Source organism: Marmota flaviventris, chromosome 8, assembly GCF_047511675.1.
Source record: "Marmota flaviventris isolate mMarFla1 chromosome 8, mMarFla1.hap1, whole genome shotgun sequence".
Classification (NCBI taxonomy): domain Eukaryota; kingdom Metazoa; phylum Chordata; class Mammalia; order Rodentia; family Sciuridae; genus Marmota; species Marmota flaviventris.
In genome coordinates, this window is record NC_092505.1 from 84,291,439 (window position 1) to 84,306,204 (window position 14,766).

Sequence of the window (14,766 nt, forward strand, 5' to 3'; positions counted from 1 at the left end):
GACCAGGCTGGAATATGCAGCGCCTGTGTGGAAAGCAAACTGAGGACTTTGGATTTATTCTAAAGTGTGAAAGGATGCCGTGGGAGGATTTGGTGTAGGAAAATGATATATCCGATTTATGTTTATAAATTCACTTTGGCTGCTGTATGGAGAATTACCCATGGGGGGCTCCTACAGTGTTCACTACTGGACCAGTCATGCTTCCAAAAAAGTCCAGTGAGTCTCCCAAAGGCCCCGGATGTTTCCCCAGAAAGCCTACTCTTAGACAACACACCTGTATTGACCCCCTTTCTCTGTGCAGACACTGGATTTTGTGTTTGTTTTCTCCTTTTCAAAGTTCTACCTTTGGATTAGCTTAAACATTATTCTATTAATTAAGAAACTTACACTAAAGAAACTGGCCAAAAAAAATGAAAATGTGGGGTAATATCTATTTAAAATATTTACTATATTATGTTGATATTGTTCAGGAGGATTTTGTTAATGATTATTGGTTAAATGTAAGTAAAATATCATATTGAGAACATATTTTCATGTGCATTACTCAAATCTGTCTCATATAGGCTGGGGAATAAATATGTGAGTGCTAACATAAATTAACTGATGTTATCACTAGGCGTGGATCAAATTTTTGCCAGTGATAAGGTAGTCATCTTAAGAGTCAGGGGAAGGGAAAGTCAGACCAGAAATTAATTTAGATGCTGATGAAGGGGAAATATGATCCCAGGTCCCAATGATCAAGACTTAGCATTGGCAACAGGAGCTATAGTGACAGTGGCTGTGATGGTGCTATTAGTAGCAGCAATCAGTTGTAGTTGTAGTATTAATGCAGTCACACTTTTAGTGGAGTGGTGATAATAGACCATGAGTGTGGGGAGAGAGGGATCAGGATCACATGATACAGTAATATGCACAAGTTTCACAGTTTTTTTCACAAGTTTTCCCACCTCCAGAAGGAAAAGAGCAAGATGCAGTCATTTGAGAAAGAAAGACTCTGTTGATCCTCTCTTCTCTGTTAGGAGTTACTCCTGGTCATATGTAGGAAACATCTAGGGCATTTGCACGTAAAATGTAGACCTTAATGCCAACTTGTTAATTGATCACATGGCTATTTCTCGCTATAATGGCCAAGAAGACAAGACAGTTGGGTCCTCTGGCCAACAAGTTTTTTCCCATTCAAGAAGCCTAACTATGGACAGGAAGAAGGGTGCTTGACAAGTGTGGAATTAGAGCCAATAAACTTCATTATGTGATTAAAATCCTTAACCCCATCTACCTTGAAGTATCACCTCCCTGAAGAGGGTGCACCTGTCATAAGACAGGGCCCGTCCTTGAGCACTCTACCAAGTAGCTTGCTGGGGTGCCAAGGGCCAGCAGGGCACCAGTGTGTCCAAGAGAAGAAACATACAGCCAGTGAGGTCTGAGGGACCTTCAGGCCAAGCACATAGGGCTTATAGGCAAGGCAGACTGAGGATAGCATTCAGAAGAGAAGAAGACACAGGCCCTGCCCTTCTCAGTTTCCATGGGTGGATGTAACATCCTCTCCTGCTGAGTTCTTCCTCCTACTCTATTATGCACTCAGCCAGTGATATGCGAACGCTCCACTTGCTGACTTTGCCTATCTCTGCTCTGGGTCACTAAGGGCTCTTGTGACTGTGTCAGAGAGCAGTCCTCTCTTATTATTAAAATTTCTGTGGGTACCTCTTAAGCACTGACAACCATCTCCAGTGATTTAAAAGAACTGGAGGAAGCATTCCTCAAAGTTCTCACTTCAGAATCCTCAACATTTCTGTGAGACATTTCCCCTATACTCCAGAGCCTCCCCAAAAAATAAGGGTATTTTTTTCATGAGGAGAAGGTAGCAGGACCCTCAGAGAGCCACATCTAAAGAAAGTCCTTTCATGTGGCACGTGGGTCACATTTTTCTCCCCGCCCAGCAACAACTGGGACTCAGTGGAGAAAGGCCAGAATTTTTTTATAGGTAAATTTCACTTTTTCTCTTCAGAGAAAGCTTACAAAGGCATGAAAAGTGCTGTGATGATGTTTGAGACGGTGGTTGGGCATTCCTTCAAGTGTGTGAGTGAACAGAGCATCCAGCTGTCCCCACAGCTTCAGCTGAAAACAATGAACGTCCAACTTCAAGCCTTCGACTTCGAAGGAGATCACTTTGGAAATGGTAAGTTAAATGTTCATCAAGCCACAAACATAGGCTTCACTTCCAAGTCAAGTTCTATCTGATGCTGTCTAAGGGGCAGGAATTACATGAGCTTTCTAGAATAGAAACATCCACAAAGCTCTAAGGACAGAGTTCCCCCTGGCCACTCTCTCCTCAGAACCAGATGCCTTAACTCATGCACACTCACAGCTCTCTCCCAGCAGGATGCATTCACATTGTCCAACCAAAACACATTCTCACTCATTTCAGCACACACGCAATCCATCAGGAAGCACATCTGTGATATCTCTTATACATGCTACTGAGCCCTGGGGGAACTCTGGCATGTTTGGAGAACACTTTATAGATTCTGAGAATTAGTGAATGAAGCTTTCAGAATAGATTCTTTCCCACCTGCAGAAGGAAAGGAGCAAAATTTGAAAAAGAAAGAAACTCTGTTGGATCCCCTCTTCTCAGTTACGGGTTGTTCTACCCAACAGTGTTTCCCCATAGTTAGTTTTAGTTTCCATCTAACTTCTGCTTTGGGTTTGAACCACCACAGGCAGAGCTTGCCTGATGCTGCCCAGGAAGGAAACCAGCCCTTGGACGAGGGCCAGGAGCAGAGTAGGGTGACTTTCCAGAAAAGCCTTTTTCTCCCCACCCAGAAAGCAGGGTCACAAGTTTTCCTACTTATGATCAGAGGCTCATGAGCTTCAATTTCTAAAATATCCCTCACAGGAGACATCAAAAATCTTATATAAGTTCTTCTCAATTATCCAAAATAGGTTAAGCTAGGAGTTTAGCCATATATTAAATTTCTATAGTAAGAATCTGATTTCACATTGGGTTTCATTATAAAATCAAAGATGTGTCTAGCAGAAAACACCTCCAATGTAGTGGGAAACACTTAGCAGACTAAGGCGTCAGGCCTTGCTCACCTTGGAGCCCTGATTTCTGCAGGTTTTACAGTCAGGTTAAATAGTAAAATTTAGAACTCAGGTTAAATAGTAAAATTAGCAACAAACACTTTGTCAGCTGGTCTCAAAACTTCAAATGTAGGGAAAGTATTTTTCTAAAGCACATGATGAAGGTTTGAAACCCTCCATGACTGATCATGTGAAATTAAAATGAGGCCCACATTTGCTCATCTTCCCCATCAGAACCTCTGTGAGGCAGGAAGCGAGCAGGGCTGGGGAATCAAACCTTTCAGGAACACACACCTGGCTCCTATTATCAGTGCTAAAAAGCAGATGGAGAGAAGCTCTTTTTTTTTTACTTTGTTTTCCTAAAACTCACTGTTCATTGGTGAGTCCTCAAGCAAGAGGCTCCGTTATCCTTCGCTCCTCTCTTCCACCCTCTCACCAAACGCTCACAAAGCCCTACTGATTCTACTGCCAGAATATTCTCGTTTACCCCACCATCACTGCTGGAGCTCAACTCCATTTTCCTGGCCTTTGCTATTCAAATCTCCCTACACATGCTCAAATGGGAAGATTTATGTCATTCCTTTAACAATTTTGGGGGGGTTATTTTTTCATTTGTTTTGTTTTTTGGTACCAGGGTTTGAACCCGGGGGTGCTTCACACTGAGCCACATGCCCAGCCATTTGTTTTTTATTTTGAGACAGGGTCTTGATAAGTTGCTTAGCGCCTCACTAAGTTGCTGAGGCTGGCTTTGAACTTGTGATCCTCCTACCTCAGCCTCCCAAGACACTGGGATTACAGCCATGCGCCACCACCTGAGTAGTATTTTTTATCAGAGAATGAGAGATGGTGATCAAAAGGATCAGGCTATTGTAAAATTTGGTGCTAAAAAAGACATGTGCAGGGGCTGGGGTTGTGGCTCAGTGGTAGAGTGCTAGTCTAGCATGTATGAGGCACTGGGTTTGATTCTCTCAGCACCACATATAAATAAATGAATAAAATAAAGGTCCATCAACATCTAAAAAAAATAATTTTTTTTTTAAAAAAAAGACATGAAAGGGCTACTGAGGTATAGAGGAAGATTCGATTGACACAGCATTGGTGGCAGACGGAGGGTGGAGTTAGGGAAATCTTGGCCAGTGGTTGACATTTAAATGGAGAGGAATCCAACAAGTACAAAAGTTCAGCCTTGTCAAAGAAAAGCTCACCCCAAACCTCAGACACTGACCTCGCATCATACCTCTTCTCCCTAGGACACGGGAGCCCACAAGAAGTTTACTTTTGCTCTCTTTTTACTGTTTTTACATATTTTTTGTTGTTGTTTTTAAATTTTCTGTCATCCAAAGAACACCAGGTTGTTCCAGCAGCCCCTTTAAGAAGAAAAGAGTTTGAATAGAAAACTTGGGTACAGGAACCCTTTTCTGGAGTTGGAGGGCTCATCTGGATTGAGAGTTAGAACAGGACTCCAGTCATAACCCTCTAGACCAAACTAGTGTTGCCCAAGGTTGGATCTGCCTCCCAGCTGCATCGGAGTCCCCAGGCCCCACCTCAGCCCCACTAAATTCCATATTCCTGGGCATGGGACCTGTAGATCTACCTTTGAATAAACTCCTTAAGCAACTACCAGCCCTACCCATTTCAGATCCACTGTATTGATCCTTTTCCTTCCTGCTTTCACCCATCTGTTGTCTGAGGCAGCAGGTGGAGGCCCAGAGCTCCACCTCTCTTTCAGTTTCCTTTTCCACGACACTGAGACAGACAGGGGCAGTATCACTTCCCAGCTTTTGTGGCCAGCCTGTAACACCTGTTACTCTGACTTCAATTACAGCGGACGAATGCTTCAGTGACAGAAACAGGAGAGAGATCCCTGTGGCCGTGGGCCTGAGTATCGCAGGACTACTTGTCATTTGGCTAACCGCATGCCTGGTGGCCAGAAAGAGGCCCAATAGAGGATATGAACGCATGTAAAGCCCCACCTTCTTCAAAATGTGCAGGGCGACGGCCTTGGGAATTCTGGCTTAATATTCAGCCAAAAGTGAAAGGGTCGACCTCTTTTTTTTGGGGGGGGGCTGGGGAGAGGGGGTTCTGGGGATTGAACTCAGGGGCACTTGACCACTGAGCCACATCCCCCCAGCCCTATTTTGTATTATATTTAGAGACAGGGTCTCACTGACTTGCTCAGCACCTCACTTTTGCTGAGGCTGGCTTTGAACTCACGATGCTCCTACCTTAGCCTCTAGACCCTTTGGATTACAGGTGTGCACCACTGCACCCAGCCATGATTGACGGCTTTCTTTGCCTGTCCCACTTTCCCAAACTGGTTAGGAAACCCAATTTTCCACCAGAGGGCCAGCAAAGGGCAACCCTCACCCCACTTCCTCCAATCTGCTGAGGGAGGCTGTGTCAGCTTGGCCCGAGGGCCACCTTCCATATCTGAATAAGACAGGTCTGGTTTCAAGAATCAGGGGGCAAAAGACAGGCATGAACACGGTGCTTGGGAGAAGAAGAAAGCCAAAATCCGGAGGGAGGATGATAGGAAAGACATTTTAAAACTGCACTGATGTTTTCTTATATATTTCTAAGAATATTCTCAATATCCAGTTTCTTTTAAAAAATATCCAGCAAGTATAAAAGTCCATTTCAAAATAGATTACAAAGTGACTTTAAACTCCTGGATTTTATCCAAACTCTGACTTACTCAAATTATAAATGGTCTTAATATACTATCATTTTAAAAAGATATTCTATACTATTCCAATATATTATTATTTTTAAAAATAGAAACTGTCTAATATTTCACTTTTTAATGTAAAACACATATCAAAGATCTTGGCAAACAAAAGAGATGTAATAAATATTCGTTCTTCAGTTTCTTTAACTTCATTTGTTGTCATCTTTCTTAACACTTTTTTTTTCTGATTTGTCTATCTTCGATGCTATTCTGTCCTTATATATTTATTGATTTGGGCTATTTCTGGAGGAGAGCTAGGTCAGGAAGAAGAGGTTGACTTACCTAGATCATGACCTTTGCCTCTTTGCAAACATTCACCAAAAAAAACAACTTATAAACCAGTAAATTCCTGATTGGGAGTGATTGTTAACTGGAGGAAAACATTCTATTAATGGTTTTTTATTATATTGAGTGAGTGTTTAAATATGAGAGTTGAGATTTCAGTTCAGATAAAAAGAGAACATAATGGATTTCCAGATGTTCTTAACTGATTTTACTAACAGGAAGTTTCTTTCTTATTTTTTCCATCTTCCAAGGGTGCCTGCCACTCCTCATTTCTAACAGGAAGTTTATGAAATTCAGCAACAGCTCTGTAACTGCTGCTTATCTAGGAAATGCACTGGCTCTCTTTAGAGGTATTTTCGCTCTCTCCTCTTTCTTAGAAGTGAAGTGGTAGAGAGGGCACTCAGCTTCAAGAGAGCCTGAAGAGCCTCTGAAGGCTGAAATCGGAGTGTCAGGAAATACCTGTTTCCTCCTTAAAACAGGAGATGTCAATAGAAATCTGGGGCGTGAGGGCCTGGTGTTCCCCAAAGTGACTCGGGGTTAAGAGCAAGGGCTTGGCTTTGCAGAAACTTACCCTTTTTTCTCCTCCTCCCTCAAATAGGTGCCTTCTGCAGGCTCCCTTGTGCTCAAGGTGAAGAGCATTTGAAAGATTCTAGAGAGCAGAGGGCGAGGTGTTTATTCACTGTGCCACTAACCACCCTGCAGAATAACTAGAGTAAATTTAATCTTCTAGGATGTGGCAGTTTCTCCCACAGCAGGTGGAAACAAAAAGCAGAATTTCACTTCAAGAGTAGCAGGAGAAGGCAGTTCATACAAATTTAAATTTTCCCTTCTAGCATCTTCAGTGAGTTCTTTTGGGTGATGGTTGCCTAAACTCCAGTTATCTATCCCCCGATACCCATACAAATCATCCTTAAAATTAATTTGAATTGGCATTGCAGTAACTGCAAAGAACAAAGGCTTCATATGAATCACCAATAAATAAGTGCTTGGGTATGTTATGCACTTACAGCTCTGCCCACTTTCTGTGGGCAGAGTGGAGAGTGGAGGGGCAACTGAGTGGGGCTCCTGACCCTGCCTTCCTCTTCCCCACCATAATTATATCTATCCTAAGAAGCCTACAATGTGAGAAGAAAAATTCTGTGAATGCTTGCTTCCATTCCATTCTTGGAGGAAACAAGAGTGGTTGCTTCATCTTCTTCCTTCTCTGACCTGGGAGAGTGACAGTAGCTCTTGGAAAGACTAGGAAGAGTGAACATGGGACGTATGGGAGTGAATTGGGGAGCCAGCCCCAAACCTAAGGCTATCTCTAAACTCTAGCTAATTCTCAGGCTACAAAAAAAAAAAAGAAGAAGAAGATAGAATCAAAATATGTAGCTCAAAGGGAACCACTGACTGATCTCATAGGCAATGGGGGAAAAAAAAACATAATTTGCCTAAATGGCATCATAGGAAATTGAATTTCTGGACTACCCTGCTCAAGTATGAGCAAGAACTGCATGACCACTCTGCAAAAGTACTGTAACAAAACAGTCAAGAATGCTAGAAAATTACAGTGGCGAAAGGGGGGAGGGTACGTTAATTTGCCAGGAATGCTATAACAAAGTACCATAAACAGGATGCCTGAAACAACAGAAATTTCTATTCTCACAGTGTTGGGGACTGGAAAGCCAAGAGCAAGGTGTCAACAGTGTTGGTTCTTCTGAGGCCTCTCCCCTTGGCTGCAAGTAGCCCAGGTCTTCACGAAGAAGACCTATATATCCTTCCTTCCTTTCATACCTATATGCCCAATGTCATCTCCTTCTAAGGACACCATTCATATTGGATTGGATTTTACTCCAATGACCTCATTTTAACTTCATTTTTTTAAGAGACAGTATATCCTTATATAGTCATGCTCTGTGGTTCCAGGGTTAGGACTTCAGCCTATGCATGGGAGCAGAAGACAGTTAGCCTGTGACAGAGAATAGAAATGGACACATTTGATAAAAGACAAAGAAAACTCAGGAACAGAAAGAAATCCCTGACAATTGCTTTTTTACTGAGACTCACTTGAGAAGGTGATTCTATGTAAGCAGAGTTCAAAGATGAGGTGTTAAATGAAGAAGTAAGATAAAAGGACATTTCACTTCTAAGAATATCAAAGCAGTATTACTCAATATTATATAGAAACAGCAAGAATAGAATAGGTAGGACTGAAATATCATTTTCATGGCGAGAAAGACTGAGGTAATCACAGTTAATGTAGACAAAACCTCATAAATAAAGCATCCTGTGGAAGATCCTAATTAGAGATGCTATTCAGGCCATCCAATGTAATGATACTTGGTACCTCTGAGAGAGCTCAAAAATAGAATGAAGATATATTTGAAGATTCAGAAGAATTTTTCTTGAGATAAGTAATTGGAGCTGGGATTGAAAGAGCACAGTGTATCACAGAAAATAATTGATATAGAAAGTCTAGGACATATCAGAAGTAAGCTATAGAACTTGTAGGGGGATAGAGAATCACTTATAAATGGGGGAGTTAAAGTTGGCCTCAGATTTTTTTACAGTATCATTTAAACCAATAAACAATGAACTGGTGCCTACCAAGTTCTTAGGGAAAGAAAGTGTAATCCAAAATTAATATTTAGGTATAAACGCAATCAACAGATGTCGTCAGCCTTGAATAAATCCAAGGATGTTGACAGCACCAATAAGCCATTCTAAAGATAATGTTTGACAGTGAAACTTAGCCAGATAGGAGATGAGCCATAAGACAAACAAGGAAACAAACAAATAGGCTTCAGGAATAGGAAAATCACTAACACACACACACACACACACACAAATGCTGTTGAACATTTTATTCATACAAATATAAAAAGTACTAACCAATTATGGATCTGGGAATATAAATATACCTTGTGGTATATGATACCATATTTGTACATGTTACTCATTACAGTATTATTTGCAATAGAAAAAGTTGGCCAAAAAAAAAGGAAGGGCTGGGGATATACCTCAGTTGGTAGAATGCTTGCCTCCCATGCAAACAAAATGGATTCAATCCCTAGCACCACAAAAAGAAAACAACAATAAAAAACAAAACAAAAAACAAGGATCCATCAATTGGGAACAGATTTAAAAACTAGGATATCCCCAACAAAATACAAAATACCTATAAAAACTGAGGCTGCTAGATATGGATAAGGAAAAACTATCCAAAATATACTGTTTCTTAACATATATTTTTTTAGTTGCCGATGGGCCTTTATTTATTTATTTATTTATTTATTTATTTATATGTAGTGCTGAGGATCAAACTCAATGCCTCACACATGCTGGGCAAGTGCTCTAGCCCTGAGCCACAATTCTAGCCCCCAAAATATATTGCTAAATCAAAAAGCATAGTTCATAATACTGAGAAAAAAGAGAAATAAAAGGATTTTTTTCATTTTTGTTAATATGTGCACAAGTAAACATTGGAACTACATATAAGAAAATTTTTAAAAAGTAGTTGTCTAATGGGGATGGGGGAAGAGGTTAAAGAGGAACTTCTCAATGCACAACATCTTGTTTTATTTTAACGTTTTAAATAATCTGAATATATTCTATCTTCACAACACTTTTTTTTTGTGTGTGTGTGTGTATGTGTGTGTGGTGCTGGCCTTGTGCACGTGAGGCAAGCACTCTACCATATATATCTGAGCTATATCCCCAGTCCCAACACAACATATTTTTTAAAAAATATTTTTTAGTTGTAAATGGATATTTTGTTTTATTTATTTATTTATATGCAGTGCTGAGGATTGAACCCAGGGCCTCACACATGCCAGGCAAGTGCTCTACCACTGAGCCACAACTCCAGCCCCCACAACACATTTTTTGAAGACTATAGGAATCATAGTTACCGAATAGAACTGAAATGTTATGAGCCTGAACAGTGATTTTTAAAAAATACAATAATATAATTATTCAAAATTTGGAGTTGGACAAAAGAGATGGGAGAGAATCTATTAATATTGATCTTTAAAGATGGTATCAACAGATAATGGTTAAATTTGGAAACAGGGTTTAGAAAACCCATGACTCTGATTTATTTCATAACATCAATGCATTTCATAATCATCTAATGTGTATTTCATAATCTCTTTTTTGAACTTTAAAGGTATCCTTTATAAAACAGTACTTCCTGTGACAAATAAACACTGTCATTCAATAATTCCTCCCATTTCATCTTAGTGTTTTTTCTTCTATTAAATTCAAGTAAAATCAAAATCAAGAGCTTTAGTAAAATAGCACTTGCATGATCCTATTTTGGTAAAAGTACTTTACTCATTTTTCTGCCCATCAATTCTTATAGTTTTAAAGAAAGATGCCTGAAACAGGGCTTGTTCAAGTTAACAATTATTTCTGGGTGGGTAGTTTTGAGGTAATAGGTTTTTACTTTTTTACTTGTACTTTTCGTAATTGTTTTAATCACTTATAGTGAGTATAGATTATTTAAAATAGAATGATTTTTATTTAAGCACGTGCATGAGCACACACACACATGCACATAGGAAGCAAATGTCTACCAAGATTTACAGTGATTCATTCAAACCAAATGTAGTAATTAGATAGCTATTTTTCTTTGTAAATTTTTCTACATTTTAAATCTATTTAAAAGTGTTAAACTAAATAAAACAATATAGAAAGTAAAATTTGCCCTCCACTTTCACCACAGTCCTTTTTTCAGGTTTTTGTATATCTTTTCACATCAGATACACTGTACATTTGTTTGGGTTCTTAATATCCTTTGAAGGTCTTTAGGGAACTTCTAGTTGCCACATTGAGAATTTTCACATTATATTTTGGGGTGAAGGTGCAAGGCCTTGTGCATGCTAGGCACACATACTACCACATTCTTTTTAGTGGCTACATTATATTCCATTGTATGAATATCAGTTTAAATTTCTGATAGATTCTCTTAGAATGGTTGTATGAACATATCTCTTGTTTGTCCAGTACTGGGTATCAAACCCAGGGCTTTTCACAGGCTGGACTCATTTACCACCGCAGCCCCTGAACATATCTTTACTATGAAGTCCTAGAGATAGATTTATTAGATCAACAAGTATGTTTTTTATTTTTTCCACTCATTTTAATTTCTTATCAAAATTCGTTTTCTCATTTATCTATAAGTAACTAAAGTCTCATTTACTACAACAGGGGTTATGAAAAGCATCATTTCTCTGCTGAACCCTCGAGAGATAAAGTGCTTTTAACTACTTTTAACAGCTTCCTCTGATATTTATCTCCATAATTCTAAAAAAGTTAAAAAAAATGTGTCATGATATTTCTTTTTTTTAATATTGCTTTAGTTGTAGATGGACATAATGCCTTTTATTTTTATGTGATGCTATGGATCAAATCAGTGCCTCACAAGTGCTAGGCAAGCATCTATCACCGAGCTGCAACCCCAGTCCTCACGATATTTCTTAATTGGTCAGTTTCCTGCTATAGCAGGTAAAGGATTTATGGTTATACCACTATTTCTGGTTAATTACTAAAGCACGTGTTATTATAATTACATAAATATTGCCCATTGCAAATCAAATAGTGTACCACAAATACAGTTTCTTTCTTATATTAATTTTCTTTATTCTGAAATCTCCCTGCCTGACCTCTCTTGATCTTTTTTTTCTTGGACTTCAGGTACATAGGAGTGGGTGAATGGTGATCTTTGGTTCAGGACACAATTTGTATATGTGTGTGTGTGTGTGTGTGTGTGTATACACACACACATATATCATACTTTAGATATGGTATGTAAGATAAATAAGATATATCTATATATATAAATGTATCTTATCTATGAGTAAGATATATAGTTCTCCACTTATTTGCTTTTTTCTCCCAAACTCTTTATTACACTGAATATTCTATCAAGTTCTCCTTAATCCCCAGGTCCTTCCATTATTCTTCAGCCAAGATTGATTAATCTCTGACCTAGCTGTTTTTTTTTTTAAATGAATTGAATAGGTACTCTCTGATGGAATAAAGAAAAAACAGTGTTGACAAGTTTATAAACTTTTACTTTTGAACTTTTTGGTATTGCTTTTAATTGGTCTTTTTTTTTTTTTTAAATACTTATTTATTTATTTTAGTTTTCGGCGGACACAACATCTTTGTTTGTATGTGGTGTTGAGGATTGAACCCGGGCCGCACGCATGCTAGGCAAGCGCGCTACTGGTTGAGCCACATCCCCAACCCCTAATTGGTCTTTTTTTAAAAAAAAATTAGTTTAAGTGATACAAGAAAACCTTAGGAGTGATAAAAAATGTTTTAAAAGTGGATAAACATCCCATGTTTTCAAGAGATCATCTAGAATCCTATGACACAAATTATCTTTTCCATAGGCACATCCCATTTTACAGGGAGCACATGTGGGATTACTTCTTGGCCAGTTCAGGAAATAGAGCTAACAATGATTGAATATTTATAGCTGAGGAAAAAAAGGTTATTTTACTTAATCAACCAATAATCTCATATATTATCTGCTTACTTTATAAATGAGCGAATTATAAGGGTAAATTACTTAAGATCACACAGCTAATTAATGATATAATTAAAAGCCAAGACCAGAGGCTAGCAATGTAGCTCAGCGGTAGAGCATTTGCTTGCCACGCATAAAGCGCAGGGTGCAAACTGCGCATACACACACACACACACACAGGGAAATCGGATGTGTTTGACTCCAACACTCATGTCCTTTCCACTCTCCTTTCTGGTCTGTCGTCACCAAACCTTACCTACTATATTGTATTTGTTTTCTCTCTTAGTGGATGAGTGTTCGTCTGACTACACAATTGTGCTTCCAGTGATTGGGGCCATCGTGATTGGCCTCTGCCTTGTGGGTATAGGTGTCTATACAATCCGCCTAAGGCGTCAGTCATCTGGATACCAGAGAATCTAATTGATGCCCAAGGGAAATGGAATTTAGAGAATTCGTTCATCGTTTTCAGTATGTTGGGGGCTTAACTTAGGGTGTGGGTTCTTCCAATGATGTAAACCACCATCTTCCTCTAAAACCAAATTGTGATTTAAGTTCAAGCAGCACAATTTCTAAATATTTCCAAATATTTCACAATTTCTCAATATTGTTCATCTTATGACTTAGTGTTTAAGAGTATTTTCTAGCTTTCTTCAGAATATTGTAACCAAAAATAATTGAGATACGTTGAATCAACATAATGCATGTAAAGTGGCATGTGCCTCCATATTATAAAATGTCCATTGTAATTAATGCTACTTGTGTTTGCATTGAGAATTTTATTTTCCCCTTGATCTTTTCCAGGTTAAAAAAAAAAATGCCTTTGCTTTGTCTATCAAATGGACTTTCAGTGCTTTTACCATCTGTGTTTATTTGATGTACATATGCCTTATGAGACTTATCTCCTTTTTCAGTTTAAATTTTCAAAAAGATCATCAGAAAGAACAACGTATCTCAGGTTGTCTAGGTTTTTGATGTGAGACCAACATCAAAATCTCGATGATTGTTGTTCCAGATTTACTAAATACTACAGACAACAGAATTAAATAAGCAAGCAGCAATTACCATGGCCTTATCAAACACATGTGTCATACACTAGGCTAAGGCATTTACACACATCTAATTTAATCCTCACAATTTACAGATTAGGAAACACAGATTTAAGGGCTACAGATCACTTAAATAACCGTGCACTTAACGAGTGTCAGGGCCAGAATTGGAATTCATGTTGGTCTGGTATGAAGGTCTTTGATATTTTCATGGTACCAAGTGGCCTACAAGAATAATGAGACTAAGTGCTACTCACACCTCCCACCCACATCTGCTCCATTTCTTCTGAGGAAATGGATGAACCCAGAATCATGAGACATTAGGGTACATGGTAGATTGCTTATAATGAAATAGTCCATTTTTAATAAAACTTCCCAGCTTCCTGAAAGAGACTGAGGAGCTCTGTAAAACATGCACCAATTTCCAACTTTTATTTTTAGCTGTGTCTGTAAAGATGAAGGAAAGCAAAACACTTCTCCAAGTTCCTTTTATTCAAAAACCAAGAATGCAGACCACAGAACGATTTTTCTTTCTTGAAGGTAGATATCGCTCTCTTGTGGTAAGTTTCTGCTTCTGCATGTTGTAGTCATTTTATTCTGCAGTTCACTTTATTCTGCAGAGCAGCCAAAAGTAGTATTCCTGCTGGGTTTTGCTGCTAAGGAAAGGAACAAAGTCAGAATATTAGCAACAAAGACCACATGACCCTACCCTCATGAGCAGAGTGGCATTCAATTCAACCTAGAGAACATACTGACATTCCTGACTTGTTCCCTTGTGAATCCATAGGATCAGTAAGATCCTAACTTTTGTCTTAATGGAATATTAAGTGTATTTAAAGATTTTGTAATAAAATTTTATTTTGAAGATTTATTCATGTCATTTATTTCTTGTAATTAGTTTTTGTGCTATTTAAATTTTTCTTTCTTCTTCTTATGTTTTTTTTTAATGGGGATAAAATGCAGGGGCACTTTACCACTGAAGTACATCCTCAGTCCTTTTAATATTTTATGTTGAGACAGGGTCTCACTAAGTTGCTGAGAATCTCACTAAGTTACTAAGACTGGTCTTGAATGTGTGATTCTCCTGCCTCAGCCTCCTGAGTCGC

The 14,766-nt window shown here is 38.7% G+C and overlaps 1 protein-coding gene across 2 annotated transcripts in view; it reads left to right on the plus strand.

Annotated features, from left to right (window-relative positions):
- The window catches only part of Lamp3 (lysosomal associated membrane protein 3), a 45,494-nt gene extending 30,963 nt beyond the window's left edge, over positions 1–14,531 (plus strand). The window contains exons 5-6 of one of the 2 annotated variants that reach the window (XM_027942099.3): positions 2,006–2,176; positions 12,901–14,531. In XM_027942099.3, the coding sequence (XP_027797900.2) occupies positions 2,006–2,176; positions 12,901–13,034 (305 nt within the window). In that variant the 3' untranslated portion in view covers positions 13,035–14,531. Of the gene's footprint in view, positions 1–2,005; positions 2,177–4,906; positions 5,962–12,900 lie in introns of those variants that run through there. The other variant, XM_027942098.3, reaches the window with a different exon arrangement.
- Positions 14,532–14,766: the final 235 nt, after the last annotated feature.